General features: G+C 33.8%; 1 protein-coding gene across 8 annotated transcripts in view; it reads right to left on the reverse strand.

Annotated features, from left to right (window-relative positions):
• The window catches only part of CEP126 (centrosomal protein 126), an 88,855-nt gene that overhangs the window by 25,836 nt on the left and 46,414 nt on the right, over positions 1–16,605 (reverse strand). For 7 of the 8 annotated variants that reach the window (XR_004950891.1, XR_004950892.1, XR_004950893.1 and 4 more), the window contains exons 5-6: positions 12,719–12,917; positions 6,949–9,094 (exon numbers count right to left, since the gene is read on the reverse strand). Coding sequence is in view for 5 of the 8 variants with exons in the window: in XM_036220962.1 (XP_036076855.1) it covers positions 6,949–9,094; positions 12,719–12,917 (2,345 nt within the window). In the remaining 3 variants the exon portion in view is untranslated. Of the gene's footprint in view, positions 1–614; positions 2,342–6,948; positions 9,095–12,718; positions 12,918–16,605 lie in introns of those variants that run through there. The other variant, XM_036220964.1, reaches the window with a different exon arrangement.

The raw sequence follows: 16,605 nt of genomic DNA on the forward strand, positions 1-16,605 counted from the left end.
TTTGTTGCAGCATTATTTACAATAGCCAAGATATGGAAGCAACCTCAGTGCCCATCAACAGAAGATTGGATAAAGATGTGGTACATACATGGAATGGAATATTACTCAGCCATAGAAAAGAATGGAATCTTACCATTTGTGAGAACACGGATGGACCTAGAGGGTATTATGCTAAGTGAAATAAGTCAGAGAGAGAGAAAGGCAAATACCATATGATTTCACTTACATGTGGAATCTAAAGAACAATTTAAATAAACAAAAGAGAAACAGACTCTTAGATACCGAGAACAAAATGATGGTTACCAGATGTGAGGGGATGTGGGGGGCTTGGTGAAAAAGGTGAAAAGAGTAAGTACAATTGATAGTTAAAATATAGTCATGGGGATCTAAAGCAAAGCATAAAGAACATAGCCAATAATATTGTAATAACTATGTATGGTGCCAGGTGGGTAACTAGACTTTTTTGGGAGATCACTTCATAAATTATATAAATGTCTAATCACTATGTTGTACACCTGAAGGTGATATAAAATGATATTTAATGTCAATTATAATTAAAAAAAGGAAATATAGAATGCAAATCATAAAAAATGGAAAAAAAGGAATGTAGATGAACTAGCTCCATTTATATAAATTACAAAACTAGGCAAAATTAAATAATATATCATTTGAGATACACTTACGTGTGGCAATATTAGTTTTAAAAAGCATGGAATCATTAACATAATTCTATATAGTGTCATTTCTGTAAGAGAGGAAGGGAATGCAGTTGGGAAGTGGCATATAAGATTTCAACAATACTAGTAATTTTCTATTTCTAAAACTGGACAGTGGGTACGAGGTTTTTCATTTATTATTAGTCTTTAACTTGTTCTTATATATTATATACATTAACATCTCCATTCCCCCCACATAGGGGGTGTTTTTAAAAATAAGCATAATAGCTATGTGGTTAAGGGCACAAATGCTAGAGAGAGAGGGCTTGCATTTTAATCCTTGCTATGCCTTTTATCCTAGTGATGTGACTTATACAAGTTATGAATCCTCTGTGTGCCTCATTTTCCTCATTTACAAAATGGGAATAATGTTATTTATCTCACAGAGTTCTTGGGAGAATTAAATTTGTTTTCATACACGAAGTACTTAGAATAGTGACTGGCATATAGTAAATGCTATCTAATTTTTACCTAGAATAAAAATTGTTCAGTGTTTCTGATTAAATGTCCGATCTCATGAAAACTAGGATTATTTAAGGTATGAACACTGGAGCTACAAGACAAAAATCCTGGCTCTGCTTTAAAGTAAGCTGTGTCATCTTGGGCTATATAATTTCACTATTATGTGTGCCAACTTCCTCATGCATAAAATATGGAAGTTAAATGCAATTGAATCTTTGGTCCTTTCTAGTAATCAAATTTTTGATTCCTTGAAGGTATTCTTAATACTTCCTGGAAAAGGATAAAATGCATTCTTTTTGATTTCATATTTAGTATTTAATATGCCAACATCATTTGCTTTTTTAAAAAACTGAAGAACAATCACCTATAGAAATATGCACAGATTATAAGTATAGAATTATATATACACACTGAAATTGCACAGCTACCCAATCAAGAAATAAAACATTATCAGCACTGAGGAAAACTTGGGCAGAGAGGGTCACAGACATGGTGGCCATTAGGATGGGAAAGGTGACAACCGTGCCCGCAAGTCTGATGAGTACATCTATAAGTGCGCATGCAGCCAAAGAAGAATCCAGAAAGCAGCTAGTGAAACCAGAGCAGTTCCCCATCTATATACTGCACTACCTCTCCAGTCTAAATAGGTTGAAGAGCTGCCAGATAATTTACAAATGGGCTTTGCCTCCATCTGAGTGATTACAGTTTCAGGATTGGCAGGCTTGGTTTCAGCAAGAAAAAGTTCTAGGCTTAAGAAAATTGCTTATCCACTGGGGAATGGCCATTTTAGGAGCAACCATTTGTTACCCAGTGTAGTCAGTAATAATTGCAAAGGTAACTGGGAAAAAGGCATATGCTACAAGCCAGCAAATTTATGAAACAGTTAAATCATTGTGGACAAAAACAAAAACAAAAAAGAGTCACTTCCTGAACCTAAAGTAAAAACTAGGCTGGGAAGCTCTGCTGAAACAGAAATACCTGCAAAAACAATTTATAATCTGAAACACTCAGTAGTTTTGCCAACAGAACTCAACTCTGAAACAAAGACCAAATGAGACTTCACCAAAGGTGCTTCACTGTTTGTGCCTGACCCCAAGCTCATGGATCACGGGCAGTCCCATCCAGAAGATGCAGATATGTACAGCACCAGAAGCTGGAAGAGTCTACATAGAGAATTACAAGATGTGTGAATTTGCAAATGATGATGAAAAAAATCATGTCATTGGTAACTGCAATGCATATAGTATAACTTAAAAGCAAGATTTCCCCTTACACCTTCTAATGTACACTTTGACCAATCACAAGTGATTAAAATGCAAACAGCAAATACAATCCAAAAAATATTAAATGATTACCGAAGAGACATTTGATGACTTTTAAGGGTGTTTATAAAAAAAAAAAACAGTGTAAATATATGAGCACTTATGAGACTAAGTTCTGAAAAAAAAATAGCTATGTATATATCTACATACGTATACACATATATATTTAGTTTACCATTTTGTAATTAATGTCGGCTAAATTAGAATGGTGTATGGAAGAATTTGTTCCCTACTCCCTCTTTTTCATTTCCCAGAGCTGGAATAAAATATCCATATTTTATGATTAAAAAAAAATTACCAGCACTGAAAAAGTTTTCTCATTACCTGTTTCCATATACTTTCTGCCTTAGTTTTACCTGTTCATGAAAGTGGTAGAAAAAAAATATATAGTTTTTTTGTGAAAAAATGTACATAAAACATACATTTTTTTTTTTTACACAATTTTATGGTGTGAGATTCATCCATGTTAATGTTTCTTAGTAGTGGCTCATTCATTTTCATTATGGTATTTCATGGAATGAATGATGGAATTTTGCTTTATTTATATATTGTAGTGTTGAAAGATATTTGAGATAATTCCAGGTTCTGGCTACAAAGCTGCTATGAAAATCTTTACACGTCTTTTGGTTTACATATGAATGAATTTTTGACACACACACAATCTGTTGGGCTAGACTTGCTGGGTCATAAAATATGCATACGCTCAACTTTAGTAGATATGAGTTTTTAGGTGTTATATATCTTTATCATTCTATCTTTTTAACTTTAGACATTGTGATGTGTAATTATGATGTGGATTTTCCTGAGGAGTGAAGCTGAGATCTTTTCATGTTTATTGACCATTTGGCTATCCTTCTTTATGAAAAGCTTATTCAAATATTTTGGCTTTAAAAAAAAATGGTATGATGGTCTTTTTGATGTGTCATCTAGTCTACAGTTTGCTATTATGCAATCAAACATGAATCTAGGTGTTGCTGTGAAGGTATTCTATAGATTTTATTAAAGTCTGTAATCAGTTTGCTTTAAGTAAGGGAGATTACCTTAGATTGGTGGTCCTCAACCTTTTTGGCCCCAGGCGCCAGTGATCCTATAAGAATCTAATGCCTAATGATCTGAGGTGGAGCTGAGGCAGTGATGCTAGTGCTGGGGAGCGACTGCAAATACAGATGAAGCTCCGCTTGTTTGCCCCCTGCTCACCACCTGCTGTGTGGCTCCGGTTCTGGTACCAGTCTGTGGCCCAGGAGTTGGGGACCCTTGCTTAGATAATCTGCGTGTACTTGATTCATTCAGTTCAAAGTCCTTAAAAGTAGGACTGAAGCTTCCTTAAGAGAATAAAAAATTCTGTTTGTGGATAACAGCTTTAGTCTTTCCCTATGAGTTCTGGCCTGCCCTTCCTCATGGCCCACCTTGCAAATTTCGACAAGTCTAGACAGCCCTCATTTTCACATATTACAATCCTTTGTAGTAAATCTTAATATATTTAACTGATTCTGCTTCTCTGGTTGTAGGTCATCTTTTTCTTATTAATTATAGGAGTTCTTTATATACTCTGGATATGAGTTCTTTGTCAGTATTATGCATTATGGATATCTTCTTTCACTCCAGGGTTTGCCTTTTCAATATTTTAATGGTGTTTTTGGATTAAAAAAAAGTTTCTAATTTTAATGTACAATTTATTAATTTTCTCCTTTATAGTTAGTGCTTTTTATGTCAGCATAAGAAATCTTGCCCATCCTCAAGTCATAAACATATTACCTATATTATCTTCTAGAAGTATTTCTTTTTCACTTTCTATATTTATATTTACAGTTCACCTGGAATTGATTTTTATGTATGGTGTGAGGTAAGGGTCAGCTTATTCCATATGATCATCCAACTGACTCAGCACCATTTAAAAAAATACAAATCTTCCCTCCCTGCTATGCACTACCACCTCTGCCAAAAATCAAGTATGTGGGTTTCAAATATGTGGGTCTGCTTCTAGAATCTATTCTATTCCACTGGTCTAAATATCCTTGTGCAAATACCATATTGTGGTCAAAGAGCAGGATATACTTGAATTACTGATTTTGAAGTAGAGGAATTATGGGTGTTGACACAGTCTAGAGTATGACAAAGGGAATGGGCACTCGAGGCAGAATGGTACGGAAAATCAAGAGATGAAAAAAGATTGAGAGAGAATAGGGTATTAGATTGTTCATTCACCTGAATACCAAATCACTGGTATTTTTGCAGACTTTTCAGGGAAAGGAAGACTGTGAATCAGATGTCAAAGTCATCTTTGAAGGGAGAAATGACTTGAGAAATCAGGAGGTGGTATAGTTGAATAGCTTGGGCCTCATGGGAATAGAGTTTTTACTGGAGAGTTCTGCTAGAGAGTTCTGGAAATGCTAATAGAGAGCAAGATGCCCTCCACAATTTTCAACCCTGAGTACACTGAGTGCGAGAATAAAAATGACCTGGTAAGTAGGAGAGTAGGAAAAAGAAATGAAATGATGCTCATTGAACTATAATTTAGGGTTTACTTGAAATGTTTAATATTTATACAGTTTTAAAAAATGTTTGAATGGTTGAATATAGAAAATATTTAGTATTGCTAGTATTAGATTTTCTAAGTATAATCACTGTATTAAGAAGTATAAAGATGTACGATAGTTTGACTATTTCTATCTTTTAAAAAACGTGGCTGCAAATGTTAAAATTCATTATATTTTTCAGTGTCCCTTATACAAAGACCCTTAATAACTACCTTCTTAGATTAAAAGTTGGGAAAATAAGGGTGTCTCTATATGAATATATATATTTTATTCCTTTATCAGAGAATGCGAACATAACTTTAATATGCTACCCTCTCATGCTCGAGCTATTGGAAAACTATATTTACTAAAATTTTCCTGATCAGCTCAGATTCCGATATGTGTGTGTGTGTGTGTGTGTATGTGTATACAAAAATGTTTAAAGGAATGCTATCATTTTTTCTCCATATGAAAACCAACATCACACACACACACACACACACACACACACATATATATTTGCTTAATAACTATATTTATTATACAGTTTTAGTAGAAAAAGCATGGGACTTGGTGCCATAGATATTTAGATTAAAATAACAATTTTGCTATTTACTAGCTCTTGACATTGGGCAATTCTATTTCTTTCTTTGCAAAATAGGGCTTTAAAAAATACTTATTTCTCAGGGTTGTCATGAGGTTTAAATGAGACAATAAGTGAAAAGACTTAGCACTGTAACTGGCATAGAGTAGGAACTCAAAAAAAGTAACAATCATAACATCATTATTTGCTTTTGCATATCAAATCTGTATGATGCTTTCATATTTTGGAAGTAGTGTGAAAACTAAAGTTATATGATGAAATAGCTGGATAAGAAGAGAATGAAATATATATATTATCTGGGCTCTTGTAGGTAAATGCTAAAGATTTTTAGATTACAGTCTTTGCATTCAGCTTCCCATCTGTTAATATGGCTTGTATCTATTCAAGAAAAGTTCATGTATTTTATTAAGTGCCAGGCATAGTTAGGACATGGGGATACAGTGATGAATCACAAAATAATCCCATGGTCCTTAAATTCTATGGTCTAACTGAAGAAGACTTTGAATATTCAATTTTAAACTAATTCTCTTTTTATATCCTCTTAATATTTATTCATATCTTTGGGAAAAGGAAAGCAGTGCTTTTCTGATTTTCTCTTCAAGTCCTACCTTTTTCTTAACAGTCAACTGATTCCCACTGGTAGGAAAATTTTTGGACTTCTAGTCCATTCCCTTAGAGGAAAATAGCTTATGTGGCATCAACCAGCTATAAAGCACAATGACATTCTGTAGAGAATTAATTTTCAAAAATGTTTAAAGGAATGCTATCATTTTTTCTCCATATGAAAACCAACATCTATACTTGATAACAGTAGAGCTGCCACTCTTTTAGAAAGAAGATGAAGAGTTTTGGCACTTCTATTATTAGCTTATAACAATTCAATTCAACAAACATTTTAAAGAAAAATAAAGAAACATATTATAACATTTATTTACCTATTTAGAATAAGTTAAACAATATTTTTTACTATGATTATTTTGATAGACATTTTGACTATAATATTGAGGTAATGACAAAATGATAAGGAATATGAATCAGATCTGACTCTTTGTTCTCCCTCTTTTAAACTAAAAAGAAAAGTAATGGAAAAAATGGAGGCTAGCAAAGTTTCAAATTTTAGTTGAATAAAGGTTGGGTCATTCTTTTAAAAACTTCAGTTACTAGATAGACAAGGGCACAATAATAAGGGAAATAAGTTGTTTCTATAAAGCTAAGCTATTATTTAACATTAATATCTATAAGATATACATTGCTATGCCTTAATACATTTCACATGAATTAAAAAAGTTGTACATTTTATCTATAAAAATATATAAATTTATTCTTACCATCGGCCTTTTCATTTTGACCTAGAATATTATGCTGTCTTTTCCATGCAGGAACAGATTCTTCTTTAGGAGATCTAAAAGTCACAGAGTGATGACTTCCTTCATAAACAGGAGATCTTTGGGTGTAATGTAATGTTCCTTCTTGCTGGGTAATCATTTGAGTGCCATGTGAATGATCTATTGTTGCTGAAGTCTGGCCCTCAGAAGAACAACATGGTACAGATGGTATCACAGTGACTAAGTCAGAACAAATATGTGAGAGTGGAAGACTACTTTCTTGATTCCACTGATTCAACTTGTGTTCTGTTGGAAGCACAGGTTTTGTATTAAAATAGTTATTTGTAGTAATGTTTTGAGAATTTTCAGGCATTACTGATTGACACTGAGACACTTGTATATTTTTATCACTCCTAATATTCAATGGAGATTTAGGAGGAGGATGAGGTACAATTAATTTACCATGAGCTTGTAGAAATGTGTTGGCCTTGCTTGTAGACTGTGGTCGAATAACAGTGCCTTTTCTGTTTGGATATATAAAACCTGATTGGACTTTAGCAGATATTGTCCTGATTACTTTTGCTCCACCTCTTTGTGGATTACCCTTCTTAGTTTTAGAATCACCACTATGTATAGAAGATTTACCTTCCTCTTTTTTTGAGGCTGGCCAGGCTTGTTTAGCAATGTTATGACCTGAAGGTATAAAAGAGTTCAAAGACACATGGTCTGTTCCAGATCCTCCCAATGCAGCATCATTTCCAGAGAAATCATCCTTGGGCTTTTTTCTATCAGCAGAATTCACAGCATAAGCAGGAACACTAATTACGTTGCTGTCAGCACCACTTTCTGTTTGAATGTGGAATGGTTGAGACCACTGTTGAGATATTTCTATTCCACTGTTCAGTGAATGATTATCTTCAGTATTTCTCCCCATATCTCCAGTTTCATCAAACCACCTCAGTTTTTTAATAGTCTTTGGAATTCCTGCTTTGTTTCCTTTTTCTTTTGTTAATTCAATACTATCTTTGATAGCTTCTGCTTTTTGATTTCCTAACTTAAAGCCCTGATTTATAACTAGTGCCTTAAAATAATCATGTTCGTATTTAGATTCTTTCTTCAAAATACTTTTAAGAAACCTTACACTACTTCTTTCATGAACATTGTATTTCATTTTCTTGTGCTGACCAACTAAGTCACAATTAGAAATTACATTAGACAATGATGTTGATGTTTCAGTTATTTTCTGTTTTTTGTCTTTTGCATCAGAGTTGTGAGGTATATAGGCAGCTTGAACATTGTTTGAAAATAAAGGCAACTCTTTATTACTATTGAAACATTTTATCTTTTCATCTTTTACATCTTTCAGTTTCTTTAACTTATCAGAACACTGCAGTGGGTCAATTTCTTTTATATGTATACTGTTCTTTGGTAAAAGTCTAGCTGATTGTGTATTAGAGAGCAAAACTAAAGGTGTTGCCACAGGTAAAAATGAAGTAGGAACTGAAGTAGTTCTATTTTCTTGAGTTAATTCAGAATATTTCTCTTGGTCTGAAATTGTAGCCATTTCCTGGGTTAAAGAATCTGAAGTGTTCCATGCTTTGCTGAATTTAAATGTTGGGCTCTCACTAACTAATGGTCTCTCTCTTTTGAATGCCTCAGAAGAGGAGTCAGCTGTCCTCATAGTGCTAGTTTCAGAGGTCTTTTCACTTTTATCTTGCACATGTGTGGGTGGACTAGATACAAAGGCTCTTGAATTATTAACAGTATTTGTGGTTCCTTCCACAGTTCTACTTAGAGCAGAAGAATTTTCTTCTTTACTATTAACACATTCATATGAAGGTAGAACATTAGGTTTACTTAAAATATCTGAGAAGGGTGTGGCAGTTTCAGTATTTGGATCATCTAAATTTATTAGCCAATTATTTATATGTTGAGTTTTAGAGAATGACAGTTTATCTTCATCAAAGAGGCTTAGATTAGTTGATTGTAGATTTGCTGATTTGAGGAAAATAGAATTCTTCTGGATCGAGTTGGAAGGTTCCTTATTAATAAGTGTTAAATATATTTCTTCGTGTTCTCCAGCCTCAAGACTGTCTATACTTGAAAGGGTTTCAGAATTTGTTATCTGATTAACTTCATCACAAAATTTCTAAAAGAAAATAAAGAATATTATTTTATAGTTTAGAAATTTTTAAATGCCAAAAGTAATGATTCAACACACTGTTATTACTAAGCCCAATCCTCCTTTGCATATAAAATACAGTAAGTAAAATGACTATAAACAGTGTAGGTGTATAAATAATCTATATCCCTGGAGCAATCTTTAGAGTAAGAAAGAGCAAGCTAACAGAGACTTATAATATAATGTGTTTGCCTTAATTTCTACACCTAATGTTAACTACACAATTATTCTAGTCACAGCTATAGCTTAGAAAAGAATTTTGCTATTGCTATTCCAGAATATGGAGTGTTGTGAAATTCTAAAAAATAGCTTATTTTCAAATGATATTTTTTCCTGAAATCTTCACTGGGCTTAAATGAAGCTCCTAAAAGCTCTATGTTCCTAAAATGAATTCCCTGTTGGAAGGGCTACATCTTTTTATAAAGATCAATGTTGTCGTCTCTATAGTAGAGTTCTCAACTGTGGCTACATATTAGAATTACATAAGGAGCTTTATAAAAATATCTATGCCTTAGTCCTCGTGATTTAATTCTTGGATGGGTTCCATGTACTGGTATTATTATAATTTCAAAATTCCTCAGGTAATTCTAATGTGGATTTAGGGTTAAGAACTATTGATTTTTAATGGCTCTTTTTTTGAGATTCAGCAGAATAATAGTTTCCATAAACTCCATGGACATTCTCATCACTATATCACTGAAATTTCATAAAATTTATTAGTATATATTATAATTTTATAACATAAAAGTATAATAAATGCTTTAAAATATTTATAATTTCTCACACATATCTAGAATGTATTAATCTGTATCACATATATAGAAATAGATTCAAGAATACTTTAAATTGTAGAGGTAGTCAAAAAGCTAAATGAACTCAAAGTGTCCCTTAAGATTTTTCAAATTTTAGAAAAATTACTTTGATATTAAACTAAAATACATTATTTTTTTAGCTAAGAAACCAAGGAAATCAGTTATAGAATAGAAATATTTTTAGTTTGCACAGAATGTTTACTGATTGATATATTACTGTGAAATAAGTTTTGAAAAAGATTCACAAGAATTTGTTTTGATATTACTAGGATTTGTCCCTGCTTATTGCATTCTTCAGTACTGTGATCTTTTGTTAAAGTGATGGTCATTTCAACCTAATTAGGAGAACAAAACAAAGCACAGATCCTCCAATGCCTGTTTTTGAAACTGGGTTATTTTAATTGACAGTAATAAGGTTTGGAGGACTTTCTTTGAAATTACCTATAATGAGATGTTTTAGAAGGTCCTTTTAGGTATAAGTGTGATGTCCATGGCTCTAAGATTTGTTTGCATAGGTCTGTAATGGCTTCATTTCCTGAAGTACCTCAAAAGAAGTTCAGCAACTTCCGATTTCACTACACTGTACTTTTTCCCCCCAGAATTTTTTGTACCATTAAACAATAAAATATCATCAGATTCAAGTCTTGCTTATAAGTTGCTGGTATCAACTGTACTAGACTTAACATGGTTTGTGTGTGTGTGTGTGTGTGTGTGTGTGTGTGTGTGTGTTTTATTTTTAAATCAACTTTATTGAGGGTATACTTACCTACAATAAAATATACCTAATTCAAATGTATAGTTCAATGGATTTTGACAAATTATTCACACAGAGCCACCATATCAAACAACATATAGAACCTTCCCATCTGCCAAAAGTTCCCTCATTCTTCTTTGTAGTCAGTCCCTACTCACCATAACAACCAGTAATAGATCCGAGTTTTCACCTTATAGAAATTTCTTTCTGCCTAAAAAAGTTCCTGTAGCATTCCTTGTAGTGAAGATGCTGGTGTGGTGCAGTGGTTTTCAGTTGTTTATTTGAAAATGCATATTTTGCCTTCATTTCAAGAGGATATTTTAGTCGGACACATAATTCTACATCGGCCATTTTTCTTCTCTAAGAATTTAAAAAAATATTGTTTCACTGCCTTTCAGCTTGAAGTTAGTTGTCCTTCTTACTTTTAAAAGTTCACACACATGTAATGTATCTTTTTTCTCTCTAAAATTTGATTTTGATGTGCCTTTGTGGTGTATGTGTGTGGGTGCATGTGTAAGCATGCGTGCACCTGTGCATGCTTATCTTTCTTGGAGTTTGTTGAGCTTCTTGGATCTGTGGATTTATAATTTTATCAAATTTGAAAAATTTTAAGCCACTGTTTCTTTCAATATTCCATTTCATAATAATACATAATAATAATAAATTTATGTTATATTGCCTGATATTGTCTCACAGGCCACTAACACTCTGCTTATTTTTTTCCAGTCTTTTTTCTCTCAGTAATTCAGTTAGATGATTATTATTGTCTTCAAGTTCACTGATCTTTTTGTCTGTAATACCTACACCATTAAGCCCATCCAGTGAAATTTTCATTTCAGATATTATGCTTTTCAGATTTAGAAGGTCTGTTTGGTTCTTCTAAAATATACATGTTCATTATTTATTTTTATTTTATTTTAGTTCCTTGAAAATATTGATACAAATGATTTTAATTTCCTACCTATTAATTCCATCATCTCTGTAATTTCTGTATCTGATTATATTGACTAATTTTTCCTCTAGTTATAAGCCATATTTTCCTGCTTTTTCACATGTCTAGTAAGTTGTGATTGAATGTTGGACATTGTAAGCATTAGGTTGTACGACTAGACTTCAGTCTTTTTTAAGAGAGTGTTTTTTTTTTTTTTTTTTTGATAAGCAGTTGGGTAACCTGTGGATTTTTCTGAGGCTTATCCAGAGAATATGCCTTGGTAAAAAAATCTACGTGATTATAGGGCTTACTTCATTTGTTTTCCCCCTTTTCAAGATCATATCCTGTACTGCCCATTATCTAATGTCTAAAAACATGTTTCATATATTTCATTCAAATTTATAGTTGTTTATGACAGAAAGACACTTCATCAGAACAAGAAAAAGCCTCCTGCTTTGCTTTTTTTTTTTTTTTTTTTTTTGCCTTGCCACTATCACTTAATTATTAAATGAATCAGGGCAAGGTTATGAATTTAATCTTTATATCAGCCTACTAAAATCTCATAAATGTGTGTAATTACTCATGAAAAAGAAAGTGTATAAACATTTAAGGAAAATTAGTGGAAATCCCATTCACTGGTGGGAAAAAAAACAAAGTCAATTCCCTAAATTATAGAATAGAAACACTATTTCTATCTAATTGTGCTCTATATTTATTAAGAATGTAATGTCCACATGTATTATAATAGTGAGCTTAATTTTTATAATCTAATCTTTAACAATGATACTTATGTTACATAGTACCTTCAAAGAGCTTTCATGTTTGTCAGAAAATAACATTCATAAAGAATATTTTTCTAAATAAGAGATAGAAAGAGAAGAACAGAGGAAGTAGAAAAATGAATAAAAGGTGAAGAAAAAAACTAAAAAAATATTTTCTAGTATCTGTGATAAATTCGTGCTGATTCATCCACATTCTCTTTCATAGCCTATCTTTGGCTAATGGCATACATTTCTTTAGTGAAAAGCACTGGAAAAATGGGAAATATTATTACTAGGTATTAAAATATTAATAACATATTTATAATTTCATACTTGCAAGCTGCTTAGATGCTGATCTTCTAGTAGTTTCTGAGTTGCCACCAGTTTAAGCTGGAACACATCTTTGTTAGCAGCCAAGTTTGTCCTGCTGTTTTCCTTCATTTCTTTATCACAATTGATTTTGGATAAGAGATGTTTCTGATGTTTATGATCATTTTTTGACAGTGATGAAGGCAAGGCATTATCTATAGCTCTGTGAATCATACAAAAAATGTTTAGTACATTTAAATGAAGTTAACTTCTTTTTATATACATATAAATGGCACATTCATGTAGTGTATGTGTATTTGTGCATGTGTGTCCAGATAATCACATATAAGGATATTGGAGAAATATGTAGATATAATGGAATGGGAATTTAGGGTAATCGATAGAATAAAAATGGTTGTGGGATTCTAGTTCCAATAAAGCAAAGGTCTCCAAACCCCAGGCCGCAGACTCGTACTGGTCCATGGCCTTTTATGAACTGGGCCACACAGCAGGAGGTGAGCAGTGGGCAAGTGAGCAAAGCTTCATCTGTATTTGTAGCCAATCCCCGGCGCTAGCATCACCATCTCAGCTCCACCTCAAATCACTAGGCATTAGATTCTCATAGGAGTACCTGTCCCTGGTGTGAAAAAGTTTGGGGACCACTGCAATAAAGCACTCCATCTTTATGTAGGAATGCCCAATTATTCACAGCTTTGATTATTAAGTCGTATTCCTCTGTTGTTTAGGACATCTATAGAAGGAAATCCTGTAGATATGTAGAGTCAGCCCTCAGTTCTTTAAGAGCATTCCTATCTGGATAATAATAATCTGCATTACCTTTTGTTCTGAGTTGATGCCATGGGTGGTAGGTATTCCTATAACCTTAATAGAGTTGGTCGAAGATTCAGGCAGATAGAAAAGGTAAAAATCACTTATCAGGGTAGGTAGGAATTTCCATCTTAGTTTACTAGGTTTAGATGCTTGGATCTTACTTTACAGAGAAGAGTGTACACATTTATTTTTAGTTGTGTCACATATATAGGCATGGTTTTCATGCCACAGAAGGGGTACCTTTAATGTAGAGTCTACTTTTAGTGTGCCAAAGTGCCATTCAAAAATTCTTAGGGGATGATATCATCTTCTATTAGAATTTTTCATCTTCTGGAAACATAGCATATTACATTTTAGCATATGCACAAAGCAGACAAAGAAAGATTTGGGGAGGGGGGTAGGATGGGGAAGAGGTATATAAAAAAGCTGAAAGCTTCTGCAATAGGGCCATTAGTGTGAATCCTACGGGCACTTATTATTGATTTATTTGAATTCAATTATCAAGTCAATGAAGATAAAAACATTTTGGAAAGTGACACATGTGACATATATCTATCTCCAATACCCATATATATCTTTATTTGGACGAACTGGAATAGTCAGTGAGTACTAGATTACTGACTATCCTTTTGTGACCACAGGGAGATCAAGAAGGGCAAGATGTTATTTAACACAAGTTTCTAAACATTGAAAGTACGTTTCACTCTCTTCCTTTTAGGCTTACTATGTCTAGTCTTATATATACCTTCCCCTTCAATCACCCTTCCCAAACAAATATTGCTAAATCTACAAATTATCTAATAAACTTAATTTATTTACCTTTACAGTTGTCGTCTCTCAATTTTTTCTTCTCTATTTCTTTCTTCACTATTCCACTTGCTTCTCTTCTCTTCTCTACTTTCTTCCCCCAGTGAGGATTGAAGGGATGGATAGAAATAAAAGGAGACGGGGAAGTAGAAAGAGAGGGAGAGTGAAGCATAGGGGGAAAGGAAGAAGAAATCATAAAGGAAGAAGAAACAGGAGGAATTGGGGAGGGAAAATCTAAATAAGTTGGAAGCAAACATGGAGAGGGAGATGAATGCAAAGGTGAGGAAAAAAGAGGAATAGACGAAGGATGTAAAGATGGAGAGGTAGAAGAGGAAGGTGAAGGAGAGGCAAGACTCGATGAAGAGGAAGAACACTGTATGGAGGATGAAGAAGAGGATGTAGAAATAGAAGGAGATGAAGACAAAGAAGAGGATGGAGAACGATGAGGAGGTGGATGTGAGAGAATTGAGGCAGGTGGATGGTCTACAAAAGCCTGGGGCAGATTTGACAATGTTGTGTTTTGTGGAAAAGATTGCTGGACTGACTGAAAAGGATCTAAACTAGCAGGATGTTCAGACAATGGAATGATATAAGAAAGAGTGGGCACTGATTGATGAGGGGGATGACTGGCTAAACCAGAATGCTTCAAAACAGGAAGAGCTTCCAAAGGGGTTGGAGAAACAACCAGTTGAGTTGGAAGGGAACGATGAACAAGGGCAGGCATTAGAGTGGTTGGGGTACAATGCCGTACTGGAAGGAAATGTTTGGGTTTGAAAGTTTTGTAAAATAACTTGCTCTGTGAGTCAGAATGAGGAATGGTTGAAGAACTTTGGGGTGGGTGGGGTAGATGGTCAGGTAGTCCAGAAGGAACTGGGGCTGGCAGAAAAGGGAAACTGCTAGAAAATCTGGGAGCAACTGGGGCTGGAGGACGAGGAAGATATTTGATTGGGTTCGACAATAATGGGGCTGGTAAAAAGGTCTTAGGAAGAGTAGAAGAAACAGATGAATGGATAGGCAGGATATGGGGCTGGCGGGTGGGAGAAACAGTTGGATAGTTAGGAAGAATTTGGGAATGGTAGGCTCGTGAAGGAGACAGCTGATCAGGTAAGGAGGGATCAGGTGTGGAGACAGCTGGACAGGCAGGAATGGATCTGCACAGGTGGAAAAGCATTTTGACAGGCAGGTAGAGAGACAGCCTTATTAAGATGGCTTTTGGTTTATTGGGCTGCCTTTAGTCTTTTGATTTATATATTTTTTTTGTCCTTAAGGTCCACACATGATCTGATCAGTGTGCTTTCACATGGGCTGCGAAATGTACATAGCTTATTCAGGTTTCCCTTTCCCGTTTTTTGCTTTTAGAGTCTTTTCACCTCTCAGAAGTCTGATAGTCGTACAGATAATTTATATAGGCTAGACAATCTGTTCTAAAGCACCAGTACAAAGGTCAAATAAAGGTCAAATAAAACACTGCTCAGCTCTGGCTAGATTTCTCAGGGTGGCATGTGGTTTAGAATTGATGGTCCCACCACAAATACATGGATATTGGAGATAGATATCTAATATCATTGTAAATTATAAAAATTTAATGTAGGAGAAACTATAGCTTCTTTTACCCTATATCTAACAGAAGGGTCAAGTATATTATCTTTGTGTTAAGGATTTGGATGCGATGGAAGGCTGATTACCTATATTTTTAATGTCAATCCATTATTAACATTCCTTTATCTCATTATCTCCTGAGGCTGCTTCAATTTTCCTATGAACACATTCTCTGATTTTTCTTGAGGCTTATCTTTGAATTCTTTCCATGTCTTCATATAATTTTTTTCTCCTTTAGATAAATTGTTTTTATCTACCATTAATATTTCCCATATTAGAACAATTATTTATGGGTACTGATGTACCTCCATTTCTTTGGAAGCTCCCTGTTTCTTGGCATTACAGTCATGTGCTGTATAACACTGTTCTGGTCAACAATGGATCACATATATGACTGTGGTCCTATGAGATTATTATGAAACTGAGAAATTTCTATCACCTAGTCACAGCATAGCCATCTTGTCATCTCAGCCCAATGTATTCCTCATGTTTGTGATGATGCTGGTGTAAACAAACCCACTGCACTGCCAGTTGTGTGAAAGTATAGAATATAAAGTATGTGATAATAAATGATTATGTTACTGGTTTATGTGTTTACAATGCTATATATATATTTTTATCATTATTTTAGAGTATGCTATTTCTACTTATAGAAATAATTTGTTGTAAAATAG

This window comes from Rousettus aegyptiacus, unplaced genomic scaffold (genome assembly GCF_014176215.1).
Source record: "Rousettus aegyptiacus isolate mRouAeg1 unplaced genomic scaffold, mRouAeg1.p scaffold_m13_p_5, whole genome shotgun sequence".
In the NCBI taxonomy this organism is placed as follows: domain Eukaryota; kingdom Metazoa; phylum Chordata; class Mammalia; order Chiroptera; family Pteropodidae; genus Rousettus; species Rousettus aegyptiacus.